The 26906-nt window shown below is 42.5% G+C and overlaps 1 protein-coding gene across 1 annotated transcript in view; it reads right to left on the bottom strand.

Moving 5' to 3' along the window:
- Positions 1 to 3172: 3172 nt before the first annotated feature.
- Positions 3173 to 26906, bottom strand: part of FARSA (phenylalanyl-tRNA synthetase subunit alpha) — a 529543-nt gene continuing 505809 nt past the window's right edge. Inside the window, exon 13 of the mRNA XM_044084657.1 lies at positions 3173 to 3602. Within this exon, the coding sequence (XP_043940592.1) occupies positions 3497 to 3602 (106 nt within the window). The 3' untranslated portion in view covers positions 3173 to 3496. The remainder of the gene's footprint in view (positions 3603 to 26906) is intronic.

Below are 26906 nucleotides of genomic sequence, written 5' to 3' on the forward strand. Positions count from 1 at the left end.
AAAGCAACAGAAGTGTATACCTTCTTAGCCCATCTGTCTAAGGCTCTAGAATCTCTGTCAGAAGGGGTAGGACTTTTGGCAGCATTAGCCTTAATGCTTTTTGGTCCTTGGGAAATGGTCTCTGGATCCACAGAAGGATTCTTGAAGTGGAACTTGAGAGTCAGGTACTATGTAGTACCTGCCAGGTTTTCTGGGAGCTGGAGGTTAAGTGTCTGGGGTAAGGCTAGATTCCAAGAAAGCATCATCTACAATGTTCAGAACAGGAGGGATAGCCAAAGGCCTGTGTTGAGGCAGGAGTAAGAATTCCCTAAGTCTCTTTTTGGACTCAGAATAACCATGGCTTTCCCAGCGGAAATGCTCCCTAAGAGTATGCAAGGTTTCACCGAAAGAAAAAATCTTCTGGAGGGGAAGCAGAGGGAATGGAATCCACTGCATCAGATTCCTCATAAGTAGATAAGGACAAATCCTGGTAATCAGACTGAGCAGAGATACCAGATTCCTGATCAGAAGAATCATTAAGAAAGTAAGTTCTAGGTCTCTTAGAGGGGGAAGGCTGGCTTCCCCTAATTAAGGTAATAAGGTCTTCAACCATTCTAAGCATTTGTTTTTTAGGCATATGGGCCTGAGTCTGCAGTTTGGCCATCGGTGTTCTAGGTGTAGTGCGAGTTTTTGAGCTGAAGAATTCAGAACTTCTGGATGGAAATGATGGCATCGGTTTAATATGAATGTCTGTAGCCTGAATACACCCTCAGAAGCCGGTGCCTGCACAGCAGCTCCAGACCCATCCAAGGTAGAGACATCCGCAGGTTCTATAGTCGAAGAAGAATCTCTCAGCATACAGGACTCCGAATGGGTCTCAGTAGAGGCCTGCGAATCTGAAGTAGTGGGCATCAGGGGCTGCGAAAGCGCCTCACTGAGTACCGGCGGACTGGCGACTAGCTTAATGGAAGAGTCGTCAGCAGTTTTGGACCTATGCGGTCTGTCTCTGTCTTTATCCTTACATTTTTTCCGAAGATCGGTAGTTGGATGGCTTAATGAAGCCATTTTGGAGTACTGAGATAGAGTACGAATGTATAAAATGGTTTACTATTATGCTTAATATCTTTATATAACTTTTCTTCAAATTTTTCTTTCATTTCATTCTGGCATTTTAGTCCTAATTTAATTACCTTACTAAACACATCCTCAATGAAAAAAAGTCTCTCCATTTGGTCAGCTGGAGTCCCAGTGATCAACTCCACCTTGTGGGCAATCTGTAAGTACCTTCTTTTCTGTCAAAAGCAGTTAGTTTACTTCAGCATCACATAAGCTTGCTTCATTTTCTTCCCCCTTTGGATTCACAGTGCTCATTTCTTTTGTACACAATGTGCCCACGAACCAATACCAGCAATGGGCCTCTAGTACCATTTCTCCTGTTTATAGTGTACCTACCATTCAATACCCATTACGGGACTCCAGTAACCATTTTTCCTATACACAATGGGCCTCAGGTACAATTTCTCCTACGTATAGTGTACCTACCAATCAATACCAGTCATGGGACTCCAGTACCCATTTCTCCTATGTACAATGCATACACCAATCAATACTACCCATGGGACTCCATGGGCAGAATGTGACAGCCAACCTTGCTGTATGCAGGAATATACCATACAGCCAACCTTTTGAAGAAAATCAAAGAGCAGAGCAGCTTTCATCAGGTCTATTCTTAATAATATATATATATATATATATATATATATATATATATATATATATATATATATATATATATAAAATATATGTGGCTTTAATAACATACAAACGTTTGTTTTGTCATGACTTTATCATTCCTATCTCCTGGAAAACTGCTCCATTCTCCTTACTCTCATTTTATTTTCTAGCAGCAAAATGAACATATCAAAGTTTAAAATGAAATCTGTCCTGTCCAGTTCATCAGTGAGCCAGAAACCCAAGTACTGTACTGAACTGTAATCACCACAGATCATTAAAAGCTGCACAGGGGGCAAAAACAGGCCAAGCACCCATCAAGACAGTCCCTCTATTTAAAAAAAATGGGTTCCTGTCCTCAGATTCCTCTGCTGCCCTATCATCATCCAAGTAGCAAGTGGTGAGACTGCAGATGAAGGTGAAACCAGCATATGAGGCTCCTCAGATGTTTGGATGCTGTTGCGGTTTGTAGTAGTGTACAATTCCAGATGCTGTAAAAAATCCCAACACATACGGTGGAAAGAGAGCCATGAACTGGTCTAGTCAGCCAGATATAAGCATCCAAACTAAGTACAGTGCCAAAGAGAAAATCCTGCATTATCTACCAAGGGGCATAACCTGAAGCTGCACAGAAGGCATACCAGTTTATTGAACTTGGGGTAGTCCCCACAAGTGAACAGGGCACAACAGCACTAAAACTCAGGATAAGGCAGCAAACGAGAAGGAAAAAAAGTAAAATGAAATAAACTTGTTTTCCTGAAGAAATTGGGTAAAAATACCCACCAAGAACTTATTAATGTAACCTACCTCTGAAAGACAGGAGAAATGAATAGCTGAAATAGACAGCATAACTTACAAACTTCGCAATATGTTAATGCAATCATATATGCAAACCATATTTTGTTTAATTCCATTTGATAACATACCCCTTAACCCTTTTATCCTTTACAGATCGCTATGGAAGAGTTAACTGTCAGCATAAAGCCCCCTTCCTCACAAATGATAGTGACAAAGTGCAGTCTGCAGATATTAGTGAATGGAGAATATACTTCTTAAAGCATAAGCGCTTTGCCCTAAAAGTAACACTGATGTTAACTATCTTACTCATAAAACATTTAGGAAGGGGTAGGTGTTGTAAAATTATGCCTCATTAGAGACATCTGACAGCTTACATCGTTATATGCAAAATTTAAGCTATCATGTAAGCGGAAGCCATATCCTGAAAAATGCCAAGATTTCTGCACCCAAACACCAAACATTCGGATGATATTCAACTACTTTATAGAAGGTCTAATGTAATGCAAACACAATGTGCAAAACTGAATAATGCTTTACATGCATTAGCAGTAATCATGCTTGAAAGTTAGCCTACCTTTTTTCCCCTAATTAACAACCATAAACAGCACTAAAACCTTTAATGATGCTAGACCATAAAAACAAAAAAAGAAGGCGGCAAACAACATTCTTTAAAGTTCCTTGTTTTACTACAGTGGGGCAGTTGAATTCAGAAGACATGCACAGGATTTTACAGTTATATCAGAATCCATTTAATTTTTCTGTCATCTGTAACTCCATCCAGAGGACTGTAACATGGATCACATGAATAAAGAAATCTGTGTATGTAAAACTGTAACACTATTCTGAGTATGTACAAGAGGCGAGATTGGTTTTAAGCAGAATAGCAAACATTTTCATAAACTGAAAATATATGCTTATTAATAAATATTGTTTGCCTAAAAACGTTCTCCATCTGAACTTGTGTTCCATAGCTGTAGCAAGGCTGTATTCAGGAATCTAACCGACAGATAGGGCTGTCATAGACCATCTGTAAATTCACTTTATGTCCCACCAGTTCACGGATGTTGTTGATGCCATATTTAATCATGGTCGGTCTACAAAAGGAAAAAAGAAATGAATTTACATTTTGTTACAATTTATGTAAAAGTGCTGCTTAAATTCAGCCTATATATAACCTTTTGTTGCCTTAACAGAATTGCTCGACTTCTCATTCTGAGGTGTTTATAAATGCACAATAAATATGTACAACAGGAAACCAACTGGAGAAAAGCAAAATTTGTTACACAGCCTTTCGAACCTACTTCATGTGTTTTGCTTCCTCTCTCAGCTTCCATTGCTCAGATTATGGGATGCATTAAGTCTACCATACCAACCTCAATACACATACCCCCTTCAAACATATCCCATCTTTTCACAACTTCACTAAAACCATGACAACAGACAGCAGGGTAATTATGAAGGAAATGTACATAAATAAGACAACTATCCTACAGTAGGGAAAGCATAAATTAAGATTACTACTACTGTAGAGAGTAGAGGTTGGAGTTGACCACCAAACATGACGACTCTGCAATTAACTGAAATCTCATGGGACTTTATTAAACCTATTAACCTATTATCTAATAAAATTACTATCCGTCATGGTGGTGCTGCAGTAGCGTTGTCGCCTCACAGTAAGATGCTGTCCGGTTCGATTCTCAGCTAGAGCGTCTTCTGCGTGGAGACGTGCGTGAATGGGAGTACCTTCGTTAAAGGTTGTGCGTCAGGGCTGGTAACTCTGCACATAAAAATCAACTCAATCATTAGCGGACCGGAGTTCCGGTGTGGTGACCCCTAACCGGGAAAAGCCAAAAGACACAATAACATCTAATAAAGTTACTAAAATGAATAAACACCTTCAGAACAAATGACAATGAAACAGAATGTCCAGCATCTCCATTTACCATGATGTGCCAGTCTCTAAATGGATCGAGGTTCCTCTGTAGCTTATGAAGACTATGCCACCTACATGGGACTTCGGGTCTAAGCACAAATATACAGTTGGAATATTTCATTAAAGTGCTCTGTAAATAAGACTGTTCCACATTAATCAACTGAGTTACAATACAAACAAGCAACAAACTACAGATCTCAAACTAACAAGACTATGCATATACAATGCTAATATTAGCATGCAGTGGCAGAACCATGTTTCGGAGTTAAGGTCAGGAAGTAGTTATGTAAAACTGAGTGGCTATTAGCTAGCCTATCACTCTAGCGAAACAGCACAAAAACAGGGTTCCCTCTAGCCTAATACACAAAATCGTATACGGATTCAATGCCTCCTCTAGTACATGGACTCAGTAACAAAACATACCCATTTTCACTACCAGTCTAAGAATGCTTTAATTTTTGCCAGACCCACTGACCTTTGCATCAACTGATTGCATTTTCTCCATTTTAGCACCTACCTTCTGGAACTCACCATCACATTCTGACAAAAGCTACTTCAGTTCCTTATAAAACAACACAAAACTCCTGTTCTCGTTTCAGCAGATGGTTCTCATGTGCCAGCCTCCCTGCAACAATGTTATTTGTATTGCGGAGCTGTGACCATTTTTTTTTCTTTCTTATTATTTATTTGCCTAATGTTTCTGACACTGGTGGAAAGCTGCAATCCAACAGGTTTTGACTGGTTGCAAGCTTGCAGCTCAAAGTTTTTTTTTTTTTAATTTTCTGTTATGACCATAAAGAACAAGGATATGACAATAGCAGAAATATGAAACAGAAATGAGCCGTAGTGTAGGCCTGACTAAAAAAGAAGTTATGAACTTACTATAATGTTCCATGTGTGTTGTCCATTTTCACCTTTTCCTCACGGATGGGTTCAGATCTGACCCCTGGATCCGACTTGGCCATTACCAAAAGCTCATGGTCACAAACTTTGCTCTTGGGCAGCTCCCCTTTACCCAGAATGCACCTCAGACATTACCTCAGAGCTTGTTTGCTGATTTTTGATTATATATATATATATATATAATGTAAATACATGAATATAAGCATACACAATAAGGAAAGGGAAACCAGGATCCCCAGAGCAATGGGAAACATATGCATATATTCTTCAGAAAAGAGTAGAAGCCACTGCAAGATTATGTTGAATAAAAAAGGAACATATAATCCAGGATATCTCAATCTGTCAGATGCCTCGGTAGGGAGTTGGTGGGTGAGTTGTGAGGAAAAGGTGAAAATGGACAACACACATGGAATGTTATGAAAAGTACATAAATTATTTCTGTGATGTCAATTTTCACCTTATCCTCACAGATGGGACACAGTCCCTAGCATCCTGTATCTTGGGTGGCTCATGGAAGAATATTCCTTACGACCACAGATCCAAATGCAGCTCTTCCCCTGGAAACCAAATCCAATTTGTAATGAGTAATAAAGATATGGTGACTGGTCCATGTGGCTGCCACACAAATATTGTCCAATGAAACCCTGGACTGAAAGGCAGAGGAAGTAGCCATGGCTCTAGCAGAATAAGCTTTAGCAGGCCTGGGTACTTGCTTATTCTGAGAATGGTAAATTATTTATTTATTTATTTATATTTGTTGACCGGGAGTGTCCGACTGGACATAGGTCCATTTTCAGCGGAGGCCCAGGGAGAAAAGCTCCATAGTTAAAAGAAACAGACAGTAGTTACATTGGATTACATAGCGATTAACAACATATTTACAGATGAAGAACATAGTACATCAGTAGACAACTAGAATCTTTATCTGTGAAGTGCATAACAGACATTAACAAATGTTACAAGAAGAAGTTGTTCCTGCTGTATAATAAGTACTGGCTTATGAGCATCTCAGCTTGCTATAATCAAAGTAGTTAGTGGAGTGGAAAGATAGGCAGTGATTGGATGGGGCGGGTGATATTAGAGTGGGAGTTGCAAGGGCATAGCCAACATGTTTTTAGATGTGCTTTTAGTTTTGAAGTGGATGCATGATGGTACGGAGGTAATTGTGGGTGAGAGGGAGTTCCATAATTTGGCTATGGGGCAAGAAAATAGTGCTTCACCAGCAGAGTTATTGGCTTTAGTGATCTGCAAGTGATTTTTGTTGCTGGATCTTAGTGGTCTGGAGGTGCGATAGGGTTGGAGTAGATTCTGGAGGGATAGGACATTTAGTGGATGGTTTACTAGTTTGTGGGCGAGTGAAAGTTGATACCATTGAAGGAGGTGGGGGAGTTCAAGCTAGCCCAGTTCAGCAAGTGAGAGACAGTGGTGACTACGGTAGGATGCCCCTGTGGCGAATTTGGTGATTTTGTTGTAGCAGGTCTCTAAGCTTGTTTAGATATATATATATATATATTGGAGAGGCATAAAGTAGGGTGGAGATAAGGTGGGAATTTGCTATTGAAATCTTTGCTGCTTTGGTGAGAAGTTGCTTATTTCTGTATAGCGCTCCTAGTTTTTTGTGGACTTTTTTATGGTTATGGATATGTGAATGTCAAATTTTAGTTTATTGTCCATTTCCACTTCTAGCAATTTGGTGTGTTCAGCTGGATATATAGTGGTGTTGTCTTTTGCTGTGATGTTAAAGTGAGAGTTGTTTTGAGTATGTTTTGTGGGTTGGAAGATGAGTAGTTTAGTTTTGTTTGGGTTGAGTATTAATTGGGCATTGGATAACCAAGTTTCAACAGAGGAAAAGGCTTCCTGTGTGACTTTTTGCAGTTTGGATAGGGACCGGGCTGAGCAGATGATGGTCGAGTCATCTGCGTATTGTATGAGTGTGCCATGTTTGGTGGCAGAGGCTAGATTATTGGTGAAAACAGAGAAGAGTAGGGGTCCAAGGATGGATCCTTGGGGAACCCCTATGGAGACAGGTAGTTGGGGAGATATGTCATTCTGCCATACAACGGATTGTTGGCGGTCAGACAGGTAACTCCGAAACCAGTTGGTGACTGATTGCGAGAAGGATAGGTTATTGAGGACAGAGGTAAGTTGTTTGTGTGGGACCATGTCAAATGCTTTAGATAGGTCTAGGAAAGTAGCAGAGGAGAAATAGCCATTGTTTTTATGTTGAAGGATAGTGTTAGTAAAGGAGAGCAAGGCAGTGGTGGTGCTATGGATTGGTCGGAAACCATGCTGAGTATTGGAAAGGAGGTTGTTAGTATGGAGGTATTCTGAGACCTGAGAGTGTATGCATCTCTCTAGTATTTTGAAGACTGGAGAGAGGAATAGCTATGGGGTGGTAATTGGTTAGTTCTGTGGAGGGTCCGCCTTTGTGGAGGGGAATTATATGTGATACTTTTCACAGTGTGGGAATATAACTTTCTGACAGAGATCGGTTAATCAAGATGGATACTGGGTAGGCCAGAGCATCAGCTGCGATTTGTAGGTATTCACTTGGGAGGTTGTCTGCTGCTAATTTGGTAGGCCTAAGTTTAGTTAAGAGTTTTTTTATGTTGGAGGTAGGTACAGGAGAAAAAGAGAAGGCAGTGGGGAGATTACTAGTTGAAGGTGTGGGTTGGAGGGGAGGGGGGTTGTGTTGTTTACCTAGTGATAGTATGGTTTGTGTGAAGTGTGTGCTGAATGAGGTAGCAATATTTTCTGAGGAGTAAGGGATGTTAGGAGGAGGGGTACTGACTTTACCTGGGTGGAGGATGGAGTTTATGGAGGACCAGAATTGTTTGGGGCTGTGTTGGGAGAAGTCTAGCAGACTGGTAGTATTGGAATTTGTCCTGTTTTATTAGCTTTTTGACTCTATTGCGTAGTTCTAGGAATTTCTGTCTAGTTGAGGGGGTTTTGGTTTTGTGCCAGTGTTCCCAGGCTTTATCTCTGTTTTTCATTTCTGACTTAGTGGTTTTTTGTAGCCATGGGGAGGGTTGTGCTTTGATTCTGGAAAGTCTTAAGGGGGCATGGTAATTAAGGATGCTCAGGAAGGTAGTATTAAAAAATTCAACTGCGTCATCAAGACTGAGGTACTTTAGAGGATGCCAGTTACATTCTTTGAGGGATGAGATGAATGTGAGTGGGCTAAAGTTTAGTTTTTTATGTATTTGACGGTAGATGACAGGTTTAGCTTGGTATAGCTATTTTTTGAGTAGGAATGTTGGGGAGTGATCACTGAGGCTATCTGATAAGCAGCCTGTTATATATGACTGGGGGCTCTTACTGACTAGTATCCAATCCAGGGTAGTGTGCTTGCTGGAGTTTTTATTTATCCTGGCTGGCAACTGGACTAGTTTGGTGAAGCCATGAAGGTTTGCATGATGGGTTGGATGGTTGCCAGAACAGGACTGCCAGTCAATATTGAAATCACCTAAAGTGATAGTTTCTTGGAAATATAAGAAATGCATTGAGAGCCATCTGCCTAAAGTCACCTTGGACACAGGGAGACCTTTTCTAGTATCCGAAAAGGCTACAAGGATCATTTTTTTCTAAAATCCTTTGTCTTATGAAGGTAGAAACATAACTGTCTGTGAAAATCTAGCAAATGCAGAGAAAACTCTCCTTTATTTTGAAAACTGGGAAAGAAAAATGGCAACTCAGTAGACTGATTCAATTTATTCTCTGAAACCACTTTGGGTAGAAAGGAAGGATTAGTATGGATGGAAACTCTACCCTTGTTGTTGTTGTTTGTCTTTTCGGCTTTTCCCGGTTAGGGATCGCCACAGCGGAACTCTGGTGCGCTAATGATTGGCAATAAATTTTTTTATGGTGCCGAATTGCCAGACCGATGCCCAACCTTCAGCGAAGGCACGCCCATTCACGCATGTCTTTCGGAAGCCACTCGACCACGGGGAGGACATGCAGACTCCACACAGAAGGCACTCCAGCCGTGAATCGAACAGGAGAACCTCTTGCTGTGAGGCGACAACACTACAGCAGTACCGCCGCGAAACTCTACCCTTGTGAAAAACCAAATAAGGTGATTCTGATAAGGCTAGTAGTTCAGAAGCTCTTCTAACAGATGTGATTGCCACTAGGAAAAGGGTCTTCCACGACTGGAATTTCAGGTCACAGTGTGCTGCTGGCTCGAACGGGGGGTAGATAATATGCCTCAGAAAGAAATTTAAGTCCCAAAGTGGTGAAAGGTCTTTGTACGGGGTCTTTAAAAGAATTGTACCTTTCAAAAATGCTTTTCAGAGTTTGTGAGACATCAATGAAGATCCATTTTCACCCAAATGGAAATTAGAAATGGCTGCTGGTTGCACCTTAACCGTAGCTGCAGCTGGACTCCCATTAAAAAGTTGTGCTAAAAATCCAGGACCACATGAATAGGAGAGGTGAAGGGGTCCTATGCCAAGACTCTTCGCCCAACAAGCAAAACATTTCCAGTTACTGTTATAAATTTTATGGGTGGAGGATTTGAGAGATGAAAGAATAATGTGTCGGACAGGGGAAGACAGAAGGGGCTGCCTGGCAAAGCAGCCAAGTTGTCAACTTGAGATTGTGTAAATTCAGATGAACCATTTCTGTTGGATGCAACAGGAGACCTGGAACTGAGTCCAGATTTCAAGGTTCACCCAGGAGAAGAGGCTAGAGGAAAGGAAAAAACACAACACCTCTACTCCTTCAAAGCACCAAAATCATCAAATATACCTTCCAGGAGAAGGCGAAGGCCGAGGTACCAGAATTAAAAGAATTTCCAAACTCACAGTGGATGTGTTCCTGTTTCGTATATTTGATGCTAGAGGAAAGGAAACCAGATCTGTCAAGGCCAGTAGGGAGCAATTAGGATTATTGCCCTCATCAACCGATTGGCTTTCTGTAAGAAGGCAGGGACCAATGGGGTAGGGGGAAGGCATACGGAAGATCCGGGGGCCAATCGTGGAGGAGTACCATCCCTCGGGGACTCCCCTAGAGGGGGAAATCAGGCGAAATAGTTGTTGCACTTGTTCACTGGAGAGGTGAAAATGTTGCAGCAAGGCACCATTGACGGAAAATCATCTCCACAGCTCTTTGATTGAGGGAACACTTGTGAGGCATTAGAATAATCCTGCTCAGTTTGGCTGCTATCACACTGGACTTCCCTGGGATATAAGTTGCTATCAAGAAACGGTTGAGCGAAAAGTACAGTTGTGTACACTTACCATAAATGTAGATGTTCGAGTGTATTCACTGTTGCAGTCCTAACCAATGGGTTATCCAGGTAGCCCTCGATCGGCCAGAATACCAAAGGTAAGTAAATATGACATCGGCTGTCATAGGTTGTAAAGGACGTCAGGACATCCGATACAAAAGGAGGCAGCCGACGTCACTTCCTCAGTCTTTCTTGCCATAACAGTAGAGTCCCCAGAAAACAAGGCTTAAGCCAAAAGAAACTTTGGCCATAAAAACGGACTCAGCCTGTACCTTAGGAAAGGAGAACAGGAAAGGATAAAAAAGGGGAAGGAGGAGGAGGGAAACCAGGACTGCAACAGTGAATACACTCAAAGATCTACATTTATGGTAAGTGTCCACAACTGTACTATGTTCTTCGCGTTTCACTGTTGCAGTCCTAACCAATGAGTTGATTACCGAAGCCCAGAGAAAAGGGAGGAGGTACCAACAGAATCAAGGATTGGAGAGAATGCCCTGCAGAACAGCAGTGGCAAACCATGCCCTGGCTCTTGAAAACAAAGGCAAATTATAATGCTTTGAGAAAGTGTGAACAGAAGACCATGTGGCAGCCTCTAAAATGTCTTTAGTAGGGACACCCTTTAAAAAGGCTGCAGAAGTGGAAGCTGTTCTTGTGGAGTGGGTCCTAACCCCTTGAGGAGGAACTTTACCATGAAAGGAATAACAGAAAGTAATGCAATGTGCAATCCACTTAGAAATGGTTTGCTTAGAGATAGGTTTGCCCTGAGCTCCAGGGGCAAAAATGGCCAATAACTGTGCTGATTTCTGAAGGTCTTTAGTCCTGTCCAGGTAAAACCTGGCTGTCTGTGCACATCAAGAGAATGTAGAATCCTTTCACCTCTACTTCAAGAATTAGGAAAGAAAGTAGGAAGGTGTATGGACTGATTAAGAGTCAGACTAGAAACCACCTTAGGCATAAAAGAGGGACTGATTCTCAGAGAGACACGATCAGCATGGAAAATAAGAAAAGGCTCCACAGCCATCAAAGCTTGCAGCTCAGAAACCCTCCTTGCTGAAGTTATAGCTAAAAGGAAGGCAGTCTTCCAAGACAGAAACTTTAAATCTGCAGTGGCAGCTGGCTCAAAAGGAAGAAGAGTGAGTTTCTCTAGAACAAAATTAAGATCCCAGGCTGGAGCAGGTGCCCTTCTGGGAGGTTTTAAGTTGCAAGCACCTCTGAGAAACATTTCCGTCAGGGGATGAGAGAAAAATGGGTTGCTCAAAAGAACAATGAGCAGAAATGGCTGAAGCATGGATCTTGATAGAGGAAAATGACAAACCACCCTGAAGCAAATCAGCCAAGTATTCCAGGGTCAGAGGAAGAGTAGGCTGAGAAGAAGATTCCCCTCTAGCCTGCATCCAATGAGAGAATCTTTCCCATTTGCCAGCGTAGGACTTCCTAGTGCTAGGCCTCCTGAAGTACATTAACCACCTGCTGGGAAAGGGAAGAAGAAATGGATTGATTCATACAATGAGCCAAGCTGCCAAATGGAGAGACTGAAGATGCAGATGTAGAATGTTTCCCCCTTCCTGAAACAAAAGATCTGGTCTCAGAGGAAGACGCCAAGGAGGAAATTGGGAGACTGCGAAGCAGTGGATACCAATACTGTCTGGGCCAGTCTGGAGCTATGAGAATAGTCCTTGGTCTTTCGTCCCTTAGCTTCAATAATACTCTGGGAAGACGAGAAAGAGGAGGGAAGGCATAAATTAACAGAAGCGTCCAAGGGAAGGACAGAGCATCCACTCTCCAGGCCTTGCTGTGATACTGTCTGGTGCAAAAAAGTGGTAGAAAGTGATTGTATGGGGAGGAGAAAAAATCCACCTGAGGAGTATCCCAACGTTGAATGATGCTGTAAAAGACTGTTCTGTTCAGTTGCCACTCGTGAGGATCCAGGGTCTGTCTGCTCAACTGGTCTGCCAAAACATTGAGTCTCCATGGAAGAAACTGAGCTAGGAGATGCAGGCCCAAGGATGCTGCTATGGACCAGAGAATCATGCTCTGTCTGCACAGGGGGGGGGGGGGCAAGAATGAGTCCCTCCCTGTTTGTTGATGTACCACATGACTGTGGTGTTGCCTGTCCTGACAAGCAGAGTTCCTGGAGAAAGAACATGACTGAAAGCTAGTAAGGCTTGCTGAACTGCCATCAACTCCTTTAGGTTTATGTGCAGGTGCATATGCTGGGTGTTCCAACGTCCCTGTATGCATCTGCCATCCACGTGAGCTCCCCAGGCATAGTCCGATGTGTCCGTGGTAAGAACTTGAATGGCAGGAGGTGGGTGAAAAGGCATGCCCTTGTTCTGAAGACAGGCTGTCGCTCACCATAGAAACTCTGTCTGCAGACATGGAAGCAGAGGAATTATCATATCCGGGTCCTGTGTGTGCTGACACCAAAGGTTCTTGAGGTACCACTGCAATTTCCTCATATGCAGTCTTGCATATGGAATCATGAGAATGCAAGAGGAGATGTATCCCAGAGCTTGCAGGTATTTTCTTGCAGAGAGCTGGGACAGACTTACCAAATCCTTGAAGTAAACTGAAAGAGTTGCCTGCTTCTCCTGGGTGAGATATATCATCTGGTTGGCTATGTTCAGACTCGCTCCCAGGAATGTTATCTCTTTGGATGGCACCATTTTTTTATTTTTCCACATTGAGAGTGTAACCCAGAGAAGAGAGAAGAGTCTTTACAAATTCCAGATTCTTTAACAGCTGTTATTGAGAATTTGTTTGAATTAGACAGTCGTCCAAGTATGGATAAATATGAAGTTTCGTCTGCCTGCAAAAAGCAATGACTGGAGCTAGACACTTCATGAAAATTCTGGGAGCAGTAGATAAGCCAAAGGACAGTGCAGAGAATTGATAATGTTGCCTGCCCACTCTGAAACAAAGGTATTGCCTGCAACTTTCCCTGATAGGGATGTGCAGATAAGCTTCTTTGAGATCCAAAGTTACTAGCCAGGAGTCCTTGTCTAACATTGGCAGCAACTGATGCAGAGTGAGCATTATGAACTTTGGAATAACCAAGAAAGTGTTCAGAATGGATAGATCTAGGACAGGATGCCAGGTGCCTTCTTTTTTTGGAAATACGAAAAGTCTGGAATAGAAGCCCTGGCCTACCTGCTGAGCAGGAACTGATTTTATTGCCCCCAGATGTAACAGAGACAAAATTTGCTTTTCTACTTCTGCCCTTTGGTTTGGAGGAGTGTCCAGGAATCCTTTGGGTACTGGAAAGGTGTGAAAAGAAAACCTGTGAGCTAGGGATACAGTTCTGAGTACCCATTTGTTGTCCATGATGGTGGCCTAAACATTTGCAAAAAAAAAAAGCCAACCATCCCCTTAAAGGATTCTCAGGGCAAGCAGGAACAGGCAGAAGTTGGACAGTCATTGAGAATGTTTGGATTGAGATGCAGGCTTAGAACTGCCTGCCTTGGAAGTGGAAGCATACCAATGCTTAGACCTTTGAGGGGTAGCCCCCTGCCCCCTAGAAGATTTGTAACCTTTAGTCCTAGAGCGGTTCTATCTGCTGGTATTAGGAAACATCCAACTCTTAGAAGGGTAATTCCTGCTGAAACGAGGAGGTTGAACTTGCAGAAAGTCAAACTGTTTGCATAGACTTGGCCTTGTCCTCCATCTTTTTGAGCACTTCCTCTGCTTTGCTGCCAAAAAGACTGTCAAAAAAGGTACATCTAAAAGCTTAGACCTGACAGGCTCTGGAAGGGGCTGCTCCCTGAGCCAAGCATGCCTTCTGGGAACAGATCCAGTAGCTGTAGCCCTGCAGGAGGCTTCTAGAATGTCAAAACCACAATGTAATGAATGTTTATTGACAATACTGGCAGAATTCAGCAAATCCTGCATATCCTTACTCTCTGCCAAAAGAGGCACACTTGCAATCCTAGACGTAATAGCCTCCAAGGTGTGCTGCTGGTACTTAAGCATATGAAAAAGACAATTAGTAGACCCAATAGCAAGAGTGGCAGAGGTATAAACTTTTTTACCCCACCTATCTAGGTTCTTAGATTCCCTGTCAGAAGGAACAGGATTCTTGGTAACAGTGTCCTTAACTCCTTTAGGCCCTTGAGAAATAACCTCTGGATCAGCCATCAGACTCCTGAAAAGAAACAAATGAGAATCAGGGACTCTGTAGTACTTGTCAGGTTTCCTGGGAACAGGAGGAATTGAATATGGAGTAAAGGAATTTTCCAGAAAAACATCATCAACCACTTCCAACACTGGAGGTACAGCCAGAGGCTTATGCTGAAGCAAATCCAAAAACTCCCTGATCATTTTCTTAGATTGGGGATAATCCTGACTTTCCCATTTAAAATGCTCCCTGAGAGTAATCAAAGTATTACCAAGAGAAATCCTCTGGAGGAGAAGCAGAAGGAATGGATTCCTCTGCATCTGAATCCTCAAAAGGAGAAAAAAACTGAGAAACTTCCTCTTCATCAGCAGAAATGTTAGAAGTATCAGACCCGGAATAAGAGAAAGTCTCAGGAGAGACATCCCTACCCCTTTATGAAGGAGGAGGCTGTGAACCCCTAATAAGAGTCAAAAGGTCATCAGCCATTTTAACCATTTGAGAATGAGGGGAAAGAGAGGAAACTGGAGCCTGTTTCTTCACAGGCTTATGACTGGAAGATTTACTTGCAAGTCTGAAGGACTCGGGAGGCCTGGCAACTGCCAAAGTAGTGGCAGAGGTTGTCAGTATGAGATTGCTGTCCGAACGAACACAGGCCTCAGACACCAGAGCCAGTCTAGCGGCTCCGGATCCAGCTGAAGAGGCAACAGGTGGAAGGTCAGAAGACAAAATGGAGGCCCGAGGGACTCTGAAATGGTCTCAATCAAGGCCTGTGGTTGAAAATCCGTGGACTGCAGGGGCTGCAAGACACCTCACTGGCTACCGCAGGACTGACTACCAACTTATCATCATCTGAAAACTTGACCTTCTGAAGCCTGTCGCGGTCCTTGTCAGTATGCTTCTTAGGGATATCTGAAATCTGAAGACCAGCAGACGCCATACCAACAAACTTAGGCCACACTCCAAAATGCTTAGCTAAATGCTTGGCCCGATGATGAATAGTATGTGGATTAAAGGAAGCACAGAGGTCAAAATTACATCATCGTCAGGCCTAAACAAATAATACAATAGGAATGAAAATCTCTATGGGGAATATGCTTTCCATATGTAAGACAATTATTGACTTTTTCTGACATTCGTTAAGGCAAGAAAAGAGGATCCCCAACGGGGTACTTAGCTGTAGTTGACTTCAACTTTGTAGTCGGAAACCAAAAAGATAAACAGCCGACCGGCACTTATGCAAAAATGCTTCTGCTTCGGGCTCTGTGGCAAGGAAGACAGAGGAAGTGACATCAGCTGCCTCCTTTTGTATCGGACGTCCTGACGTCCTTTACAACAGACGACAGCCGATGTTATATTTGCTTACTTTTGGTATTCTGGCTGATCGAGAGCTATCAGGAGCCGGATAACCCATTGGTTAGGACTGCAACAGTGAAATACGATGAACATTTGCCCATTGCCAAACCCTGAGGGCTTCTCAACATAGCGGGGTATGGTATGGTTCCGCCTTGTTTGCTGATGTACCAGACTACCGACAAGTTGACTGACTGCACCACAACTGTCCCTTTATGGAGTGAATCCTGAAATGCTTGCAACACCAAAAGCACTGCTCTCAATGCTAGGACATTTATATGCAGATTGGCCTCGATGGGGGACCAGGTGCCTTGGACTGTCTTCCCCAGATAATGCCTCCCCCACCCTATCTGGGAAGCATCCGTGGTCACCATATCCTTAGGCTGTGGAGGAACAAATGGATGACCTTGAGTTACCTGATTGGATTAAAACCATCACAGAAGGTCCTGCTTGCAAATGCTGATGAGACAAATATTGTAGGACATGGGAAGCTCTAGGAAGGACCACTGCACTGAGAGAAGACACTAGAGAATTGTCATGAGGTAACGTGCTAATGGAACTAGAATGATTGCTGCAGCCATCGAGCCAAGAGTCTGCAAAACAAGCTGAGCTGGTATTGAGTTTCTGCTGAGTAATACTATGGATTTGAGATCTGGCTGTCGTCACTCTTGAGAGTGGCAGCTTGGCTACCATATGATTTGTATCCAGGACTGCAAGTATAAATTTGAGATTCTGTGAGGGTTCTAGAGAAGACTTGTTGAGATTTACTGTGATACCTTAGAGTGCACAAAGTTCTAGAATGTAGTCGCTTGCCCGAATAAGATGATGCCTGGTTGGGGTGGTGATGAGCCAGTCTAGATATTGAAACACCTGGAATCCTGGTCTCAAGTGAGCTGCTACTACTGCTATGCATTTGGTAAACACTCTGGGGGCTGTAATGAGTCCAAAGGGCACAGCTCAAAACTGATAGTGACTGGCTCCCAGCCGGAAGCGCAGGTGCCTTCTGGACCACCTGTATGTGATAGTATGCATCCTGAAGGTCTACAGAGCACATCCAGGAAATGAAGAATGGACTGATCCGTGACCATCCAAAATGTTGCCTTTTTCACTGACTTGTTTATTTCGCTGAGATCCGCAATAGATCTGAGAGGTTGGCATAATGGTTACGGTGTTTACCTTATAGACACAAAGTGCAGGGTTTGATTCTCACATGGAGTAATTGGCTAGGCTTAAAATGGCCCACATGGGCAGTTAGCCTAGTACTAACTTATTCAGGGTTGGGAGGGTGGCCTAATGGTTAAGGTGTTTGCCTTGCAAGCACAAGGTCCAGGGTCTGAGTCTCACAAGGGATAATTGGCTAAGCTTAAAATGGCTCACACGGGCAGTTAGCTTAGTACTAATCTATGAACCTATGAACCTATAAGATCTCTAATCCCCTGCTTTCTTTGGAACTAAAAAGAAAATACAGTTGTGTACACTTACCATAAATGTAGATGTTTGAGTGTATTCACCGTTGCAGTCATCACATTTGGGTTATCTGCTTGCAGTAGCTCTCAGTCAGCCTGGATTATCAAAGTCTTGGGTCCTGCGTCAGTTGCAGTCTCATCTTCTGTAGCATCAGGTAGTCAGGGGTATAAAGCCTGCAGCCAACGCCATTACATCAGTTTTTCTTGCCCCAGATGCCAGGTGCCCCCCTAATGGGAAGCAATTATATATATATATATATATATATATATATATATATATATATATATATATTACACCAAAAAGTTTTTAAGCATAGTAAAGGAGAACAGAGTTATAGCCAAAAGAAGTCAGGGGGCTGGAGGTAGGGTAACCAGGACTGCAACAGTGAATACACTCGAACATCTACATTTATGGTAAGTGCACACAACTGTACTATGTTCTTCGTGTTTCACTGTTGCAGTCATCACATTTGGGTAGATTCCCAAAGCTAAGGATGGAAGGAGGAATTTAGATAGCATTAGGACCAGCTATAAGATCCTGCAAGACTGCAGTGGTAAAGCCAGCTCTGGATTTAAAGAAAATTGGCAAATGGTAATGCTTGGTGAAAGTATGTACAGAACTCCAGGTAGCAGCTTCTAGGATGTCCTTGGTAGGGACACCTCTGAGAAAGGCTGCACAGGTAGATGCAGCCCTGGTTGAATGTGGTCTAATCCCCTGTGGGATAGGTTTTCCATGGTGCTTAAAGCAGAAATGAATGCAATGGCCGATCCATTTAGAAATGGTTTGCTTTGAAATAGCTTTCCCCTCTGCCCCTGCAGCAAATGCCACCAGCAGTTGTTCAGATTTCCTCTGAGGTTTAGTCCTGTCCAAGTAAAATCTAAGTTGTCTGTGCACATCTAAGGAGTGCAGTATCCGTTCCCTTTTGTTCTGTGGATTAGAAAAGAAGGTTGGCAGATGAATGGACTGATTACGAGCCACACTGGATACTACCTTGGGCATGAAGGACACCCTGTCGGCATGAAAGATGATGAAAGGCTCCACTGCCATAAGGGCCTGTAATTCAGATACCGTTCTTGCTGAAGTGATTGCTAAAAGGAAGGCTGTTTTCCAAGAAAGGAATGTTAACTCTGCACTTGCAGCTGGCTCAAAAGGAGGAAGATTGAGTTTTTCCAATACAAAGTTAAGGTCCCAGGCTGGAGTTGGGGCTCTCCTGGTTGGTCTTAAGTTTTTGGCCCCTCTGAGGAACTGCTTGAGCAGTGGGTGAGAGAAGAGGGGTGGTTCTGTGTTGTAATGAGCTAAAATGGCTGAGGCATGAATTTTGATGGAGGAAAAAGAAAGGCCCTTGTGAAGCATCTCAGTTAAGTATTGAAGAATCTGAGGTAAATTGGGTGCTGCTGTGCCCATTCCTTGACTTTGGTTCCAGGAACAGAATCTTTTCCATTTTTCAGCATAAGATTTTCTAGTACTAGGCCTCCTTGCCTCCAAAATGACATCCAACACTTGTTTACTGAGGGATGGAAACGTAGAGATTAGGTAATTAGCCAGACCACTAGGTTCAGGGTTTGAAGCTGAGGGTGCAGAATCTGGCTCTCCTGCTGTGACAGCAGGGTAGGGGTCTGAGGCAGGTGCCATGGAGCTAGCAGTGATACACTGCGCAAGAGGGGGTACCAGTGTTGGCATGATCAGTTTGGTTCAATCAGTATCGTCCTTGGTTTGTCCTGTTTGAACTTATGTAGTACTTTGGAGAGAAGAGGCAGAGGAGGAAAGGCATAAACTGATAGATTTTTCCAGCTGAAGGACAGAGCATCCACTTTCCAAGCTTGTTTGTGGGGAGTCCTTGTGCATAATTTGTCCAATTGGCAGTTCTGGGGGAAGGCAAACTGGTCTATATCTGGGCTCCCCCATTTGTTTATCAACATGTTGAAAGTCTTTGGTTCCAGTTTCCACTCGTGTGGGTCCATTAGATTTCTGCTTAGTTCGTCTGCCAGTGTATTTAGTTGTCCTGGCAGGAATTGAGCCTGTAGATGCACTTGGTAGCTCAAGGCTGTGTTCCACAGAGCCATGGCTAGTCTGCAGAGGGGGTATGAATGGGTACCCCCTGCTTGTTTATGTACCACATAACAGTGGTGTTGTCCGTCTTTACCATTAATTGTCCTGGAAGAATGTGGTCCTTGAAGGCTGTCAGAGCATTCTGTACAGCTAACATTTCTTTTTGATTGATATGCAGGTGCATTTGACTTGGGTTCCATTTGCCCTGAATGCACTTCCCTGCCAGGTGAGCCCCCCCATGCATAGTCTGATGCATCTGTTGTTAGGTTTTGGGCGGCAGGGGGTAGAGTGAATAGTAGTCCCTTGTTTTGGTGGCAGGCCTCTGCCCACCAAAGGAACTCTAACTGCAGGCAAGGTATGATGGGAATCATTGCTTCTAGATCCTGAGAATGTTGACACCATAGGCTTTTTAGATACCATTGTAGTTTTCTCATATGCAGTCTTGCATATGGAATTAGTAGAATGCAGGAGGCCATGAACCCCAAGGCTTGCAGCATTTGCCTTGCAGATAGCAGGGTTTTGTGGCCATTAGTTTGAAGTAAGCTGTCAAATTAATTTGTTTCTCTGGCGTGAGGAAAGCCATCTGGGAAGTTGTGTTCAAGCTTGCTCCCAGGAATATAATTTGTTGACAGGGTACAAGATGTGATTTATTTTCGTTTATGGTGTACCCCAGTCAAGTTCCTTTTGTACAAATGCCAGATGATTCAAAAGTATGTCCTGGCTTTCTGCCTGAATTAGACAATCATCCAGGTATGGTTATATTTGAATATTTCTTTGCCTGCAAAATGCAATGACTGGAGCTGGGCACTTTGTGAACACCCCGGGTGCAGTAGATAAGCCAAAGGGCAGTGCAGAGAAAGCACAGTTGTGTACACTTATCATAAATGTAGATGTTCGAGTGTCTTCACTGTTGCAGTCATCACTGTGGGGTTCTTTCTGCCTGCTTTCCATGATGAGAGTAACAAAATCTGATTCCATGAGCAATACATTTAGAAATGGTCTGTTTTGAAATAGCTTTGCCTTGGGAATTTGTTGCATAAGAAACAAACAGTTGCTGTGTTTTCCTGATATCCTTGGTTCTGTCCAGGTAAAAATGAAGTTGCCTGTGTACATCCAAGGAATGCAAGATCCTTTTCCCCCTTATTTTGTGGATTAGTGAAAAAAGTTGGCAGGTGAGTAGTTTGATTTAAAGCCACTTTGGAAACCACTTTAGGCATGAAAGTAGGATTAGTCCTTAAAGACACCCTATCTTGGTGAAAAATAATATAAGGTTCCACAGCCATGAGTGCTTGTAACTCCGAGACTCTCTTGGCTGAAGTCAAAGCCAGTAGGATAGCTGTCTTCCATGATAAATACTTAATATCAGATGTGGCAGCAGGCTCAAAAGGAGGCAGAGTGAGTTTTTCCAGAACATAGTTGAGGACCAGGCAGGTATGGGGGTTGTCCTAGGGGGCCTTAAATTCTTTGCTCCTCTGAGATATTGTTTCAGAAGTGGGTGCGAAAAGATTAGAGGATCTGTATTGTAATGTGCAGAGATAGCCGAGGCATGTATTTTTAGGGAGGAGAAGGATAAACCCTTATGTAGCATGTCTGTCAGGTAAAGTAAAATCAGTGGGATATTAGGAAAGAGAGGATCCGAATCCTGAGCATGCATCCAGGTGCAAAATCTCTTCCATTTACCTGCATAAGATTTTCTAGTGCTAGGCCGTCTGGCTTCTAAGATGACATCCATGACCTGTTTGGGAAGGGTAGGATTAATCATAGACCCTGAATTCACCAGGCTGCCAGGCTGAGAGTTTTGATATGAGAGTGCAGAACCTGGCCCTGGTGTTGGGACAAAAGATTTGGAATCTGAGGTAAAATCCAAGGAGGCTCCTGGGATAGATTCATCAGTGTTGAGTACCAAAATTGATGAGGCCAATTTGGGACCAGTAAAATCATCTTGGGTTTGTCCTGCTTGATCTTTAATAACACCCGTGGAAGAAGAGGTAGTGGAGGAAAGGCATACCCCGAGAGGTTTCTCCAACTGAATGAAAGTGCATCCACTTTCCATGCAAGTTTGTGAAATGTCCTTGTGCAAAAAATCTGTAACTGGTGGTTGAGGGGGGATGCAAATAGATCTATGTCCAGGCAGCCCCAGGTTTCTGTAATCATCTTGAATATTTGGGTGTCTAGCATTCACTTGTGTGGGTCTGACAGGTTCCTGCTCAGGCTGTCTGCCAGCATATTTTGTTTCCCTGGCAGGAACTGAGCTTGTAGATCCACTTTGCAAGCTAGAGCTGTGTTCCATAGAGTCATGGCTAGTCTGCAAAGGGGGTAGGAGTGTGAACCCCCTTGCTTGTTTATGTACCACATAACTGTGGTGTTGTCTGTCCGTATCAGTAGTTGCCCTGGTTGTAGAAGATTCCTGAAAGCCAAGAGGGCATTCTGTACAGCTAACATCTCTTTTAAATTGATATGTAGGTGCTTCTGATCCTCTGTCCAAAAACCTTGCAGGCCTTTCCCCTGCAAGTGCGCTCCCCATGCGTAATCAGAGGCGTCCGTGGTTAACACTTGGCTGGCTGGAGGCAGACTGAAGGCTTTCCCTTTGTTGTGAAGACATGCCATGGTCCACCAATGGAATTCTTGTTGTAGGCAAGACAGCAATCTGTGTGTCTAGACTGTGGCAATGCTGGGACCATACACTTTTTAGGTACCATTATATTTTTCTCATATGTAGTCTTGCATTTGGTATGAGAAGGATGCAGGAGGCCATGTAACCCAAAGCCTGCAGGAATTTCCTTGCAGTTAGCTGAGACATTAACGCCAAGGTTTTGAAAGTTGAAGCCAGCTGTAGTTGTTTTTCGGATGTCAGGAATGCCATCTGGGTTGTTGCGTTTAGAAGAGCACCCAGAAAAGTTATCTGTTGTGTGGGTGTCAAATTTGACTTTTTTATGTTCACAGTGAATCCCAGGTACTTGAGTAGATTTTGAACAAATTCCAGGTGCTGGAGTAAGACATCCTTGCTGTCTGCTTGAATAAGGCGGTCGTCCAGATAAGGGTAAATTTAAATTCTCTTGAGTCTGCAATAAGCTACTACTGGTGCCAGGCACTTGGTGAAGACCCTGGGCGCAGTAGACAAGCCAAAGGGCAGCACAGAGAATTGGTAATGTTTCGAGCTGGCCTTGAACCTGAGGTATTTTCTGCACTCCTGTCGGATAGGGATGTGTAGGTAAGCCTCCTTTAAATCCAATGTCACCATCCATGCATTTTTGCTCAACATTGGCAGGAGCTGCTGCAGAGTATGTATCTTGAACTTTGGTATCTCCAGGAAAGTATTTAAGACTGACAGATCCAGGATGGGTCTCCATGAATTTTGTTTTCTGGGAACTAGAAAGAGCCTGTTTTCTATAAGATTGAGGTCTGTCCTCTCCACCCCTGGGGGTGGAAGCACTCCACTGTCTAGGTCTGTAAGAGGTCTGTGCTTGGGTCCTCCCTCTGGAACGCCTATATCTACCCCTCTGAGGCCTGTCCGAGCTGGGAAAGGACCAATTTTTAGTTGGCCAATTTCTGCTAAATCTTGGGGGCTGAACTTGTAAGAAATCCTTAACCGTTTGCATGGATTTTGCCTTATCCTCCATTTTCTTTATCACCTCTTCAGCCTTAGACCCAAACAAAACATTATGCTGAACAGGAGCATCCAGTAACTTAGCTTTCACTTGATCAGGTAAGTTTTGTTCCTTTAACCAAGCATGCCTTCTAATTACTGTGCCAGTGGCAGCCGCCCTGCATGAAGCCTCCAAAGCATCAAAACCACAGTACAAACCAGGCTTCCCCACTTGCTCAGTAGCATGCATCAAATCGTGTAATTCCTTATTATCTGCACATGCAGAAATGGTACCTAGCTTTTGTTTCCTAACAGACATCAGGAATTGCTGATATTTTAGCATATGAAATTGACAATTTAAAGCCTTAATAGATAAAGTAGCAGAAGTGTACACTTTTTTGCCCCATCTCTCCAAAGCTCTAGAATCCTTATCTGTCGGAATAGGGTTTTTAGCAGAGGCGGCCTTAACACCCTTAGGACCCTGAGAAATGGTTTCTGGATCAGCAGTAGGATTTTTGTAAAGGAACTGGTGGGAGTCAGGGACCCTGTAATATCTGTCAGGCTTAGCAGGGGCTGGAGGAAAGGAGTCAGGAGTTAAATTAGCCTCCGAAAAGGCATCATCGACAATATCCAAAATAGGAGGAATAGCCAGGGGTCTATGTTGGGGAAGAAGAAGGAAATCCCTAAGCCTTCTCTTAGATTCAGAGTACTCCCGTCCTTCCCAGTGAAAATGTTCCCTTATGTCATGTAAAGTTTCTCCAAAAGAAAAATCCTCAGGGGGAGAAGCTGATGGAATGGATTCCTCAGCATCAGAATCCTCATAAGGAGGGAAAGTATATTCCTGTTCAGAGGAAGACACTGAAGAAAAAGATGCCTGATCACAGGATTCATAATCCAATTCTTGCCTTGGCCTTTTGTCTGGAGGGGGATGTGAACCCCTAATCATGGTTAGTAAGTCCTCCGCCATTTTAAGTAGCTGTTTCTGAGATTTGGGTCCCGGATCAGAAGAGGCCAGGGCTGATGTCTTAGATTTAGAAGGAGTCTTTGCCTTTGCCTTTATCAGAAGCTGAGTAGGCCTGAAAATCCCCTCGGAAGCCGGTACCTGCACAGCGGCTCCAGACCCATCCGAGGGAGCACTGTCCGAAGGTCCTGCAGCTGTACTCAAAGGCCTAGTTGGCTCCTCGTGGGAGTCCGTTTCGGCAATTGGTTCTGAAATGGCCGACGACAGGGGCTGCGAAAGCGGCTCACTGACGGCGGCCAAACCTGTAGCTGGCTCTGCTTGTAAAACGTCGTCTGATTTGGACCTCGGAGGCCTGTCCTTATCCTTGCGTCGTTTGTGAACTCCGGCAGTCGGAAGCGTGTCCGACGACATTTTATAATTAAACCACCTGCCAAAGTAAAAGATGAAAGTAACGCAGTGAGACACCAACCACAAAGGAACGCAAATGCAATGTTCTTAGAAGAATCAATGGTAGCTGGCCAAAAAACTCTGGCTACTCACGAAAAGTCCAAAACTTTTATTAGAAAACACAAGATGAGCGCTTTCGCGTGGTACATCCACGCTTCATCAGATAACATTTAAAAAATCAGCTGTCGTATTTATATACATCCGCTAAGCGCGGGAAAACTTTTCTGATTAATTAAATTAAAGTCCTAGCTACAGAGCTTACTTTAGCTGTTACGCTCAATTCACAATACTTGTAGTAAATAAAACATAAAAACAACAAAATAATGAAATAAAATCTTCTAAATATACATGTAGAAAAACATGTTATTTTAAAACAATATCTATCTACCAATAACAACAATGTGTACAATAAAACTGTATATTATATATGATAATACCTTTACATCAGATTCATCTAAAAGAATCACAAATGTCCACTATAAAAAACATAACAGAAAAACAATAATATGAAAGGCAATATTTGTGAGCTCTAACTAGTTTATAAATAACAATTTGATTTAACATAGACTACCTAAAGTCAGAAATTGTTCTAAGAGCAATATTATACTGTCTCTATTATTAATGGAATATACATTGCTTGAGACATTTTATTGTTAGATTAAACCTAAAACAATATAAAAGCACATATACAGATGACTACACCATTTAAGAATGTGTATTTAATCTGTGTGTATGTATATGTAGACAACAATAAGACAGAAACACAAAATAAAAAGTGTGTTATATATAAGTGCAGTTATGTATTGTACAACAGAAGTGAAAATAATGTATAAAAAGCTGTTATTACCTAGATAGTAATACTGGCTTAATAGATAAAAAATTATTTAATCCTGGTGCTATGTGCGCCCCTAATCTCAATATCCAATTAAGTTCCATGAGTGCCAGGTCATTTTCTGTATCACCACCCCTAACATTCTGCGATACCACTTGTAGAACTCTGAAACAAAAGGAGTGACTCGAGAATTCTATAATATGTTTTGCTAAGGCATTGGTGTCTACTGCTTTATGATATCGTACAAATGGTTATAACACGTTCTTGGAGTCTCCTTTTGGTCAGTCCTACATAGAATGCCTGACATTTTGTACAGGTGGCAAGATAAACCAAATTGCGGGTGTTACAATTGGCATAAAAATGTGGTCTAAACACATAATTTATATTAGGATGTTTAAAAAGTTGTTCTTTGGTTATATATTTACATCTATTGCAACCGTAACATGGAAATGTGCCTTCACTCAATGTGTGTACTATATATCGCTTTGATTTCCTTATTTAGTTTAATGTTTTGATCACCACATAGAATTCTTTTGAGATTTTTACTGTTCTTATAGAGGAATTTAGGATTCCTACCAACAATGTCTTTGGTTTGGGGATCAATAGTTAAGATATGCCAGTTGTCATAAACAATCTGTCGTACATTCCTTATATCACTAGTATAGGTTATAGTGTATTTGACGTGTTTACTAACTGAATCTTCTTTTTTGTTGTAATTGGGATAGGACTTCATATAACTTACATCCCCATCTAGCTGCTCTGGTGGTATTCTACATCCCAATGTTTCTTGTTTAATCTTTCTAACCATCATGGGATCATATCCCCTGTTGATGAATAATTTTTCCAAGAAAGATGCTTCTTTGATTAAATCTGCAGTGCTACTACATAACCTAAAAATCCTCACAAATTGGCTTTTCACTATGCCATAGAAAACATGCCTGGGGTGCATGCTATCAAAGGTCAATATTGTATTTTTCCATGTTGGCTTCCTATATAGTGTGGTAACGATATTGCCTTCTGGTGTGAAACTGAGTGTAACATCAAGGAAACTTATGTGTGTAACAGAAGTTTCTTTGGTAAAGCGCAAAAATGTGGTAGTCGTTCCTAAATAATTTAGGAACGTCTCAAACTGCTCCAGGGTGCCTCCCCAAATAATTATAATGTCGTCCACAAAGCGCCTATAGAATTTGACATACTTGAACTTCTCATTGTTAAATAAAAATAGCTTCTCCCACCACAGGACTACCAAATTGGCATAAGTATTTGCACAGGGGGTGCCCATGGCTACCCCCCACTTCTGCAAATAGTATGCATCGCCAAACATAAACGCATTATTGTGTAGTACTAGTTCTAACAGTTGACACATTAGGATGATCCTATCATTAGTAAAGGTAGTCTCTTTAGTTAGTAGTTGTCTTATATATTCCAGACCTATGTCATTCGGTATTGATGTAAATAAATTTTTTACATCCAAGGTTATAAGTATGTTCACTTGTTTATTATTTAATTTTAATTCCTTTATGCTG

This window comes from Protopterus annectens, chromosome 9.part0, assembly GCF_019279795.1.
Source record: "Protopterus annectens isolate FY-2018-M chromosome 9.part0, PAN1.0, whole genome shotgun sequence".
In the NCBI taxonomy this organism is placed as follows: domain Eukaryota; kingdom Metazoa; phylum Chordata; order Ceratodontiformes; family Protopteridae; genus Protopterus; species Protopterus annectens.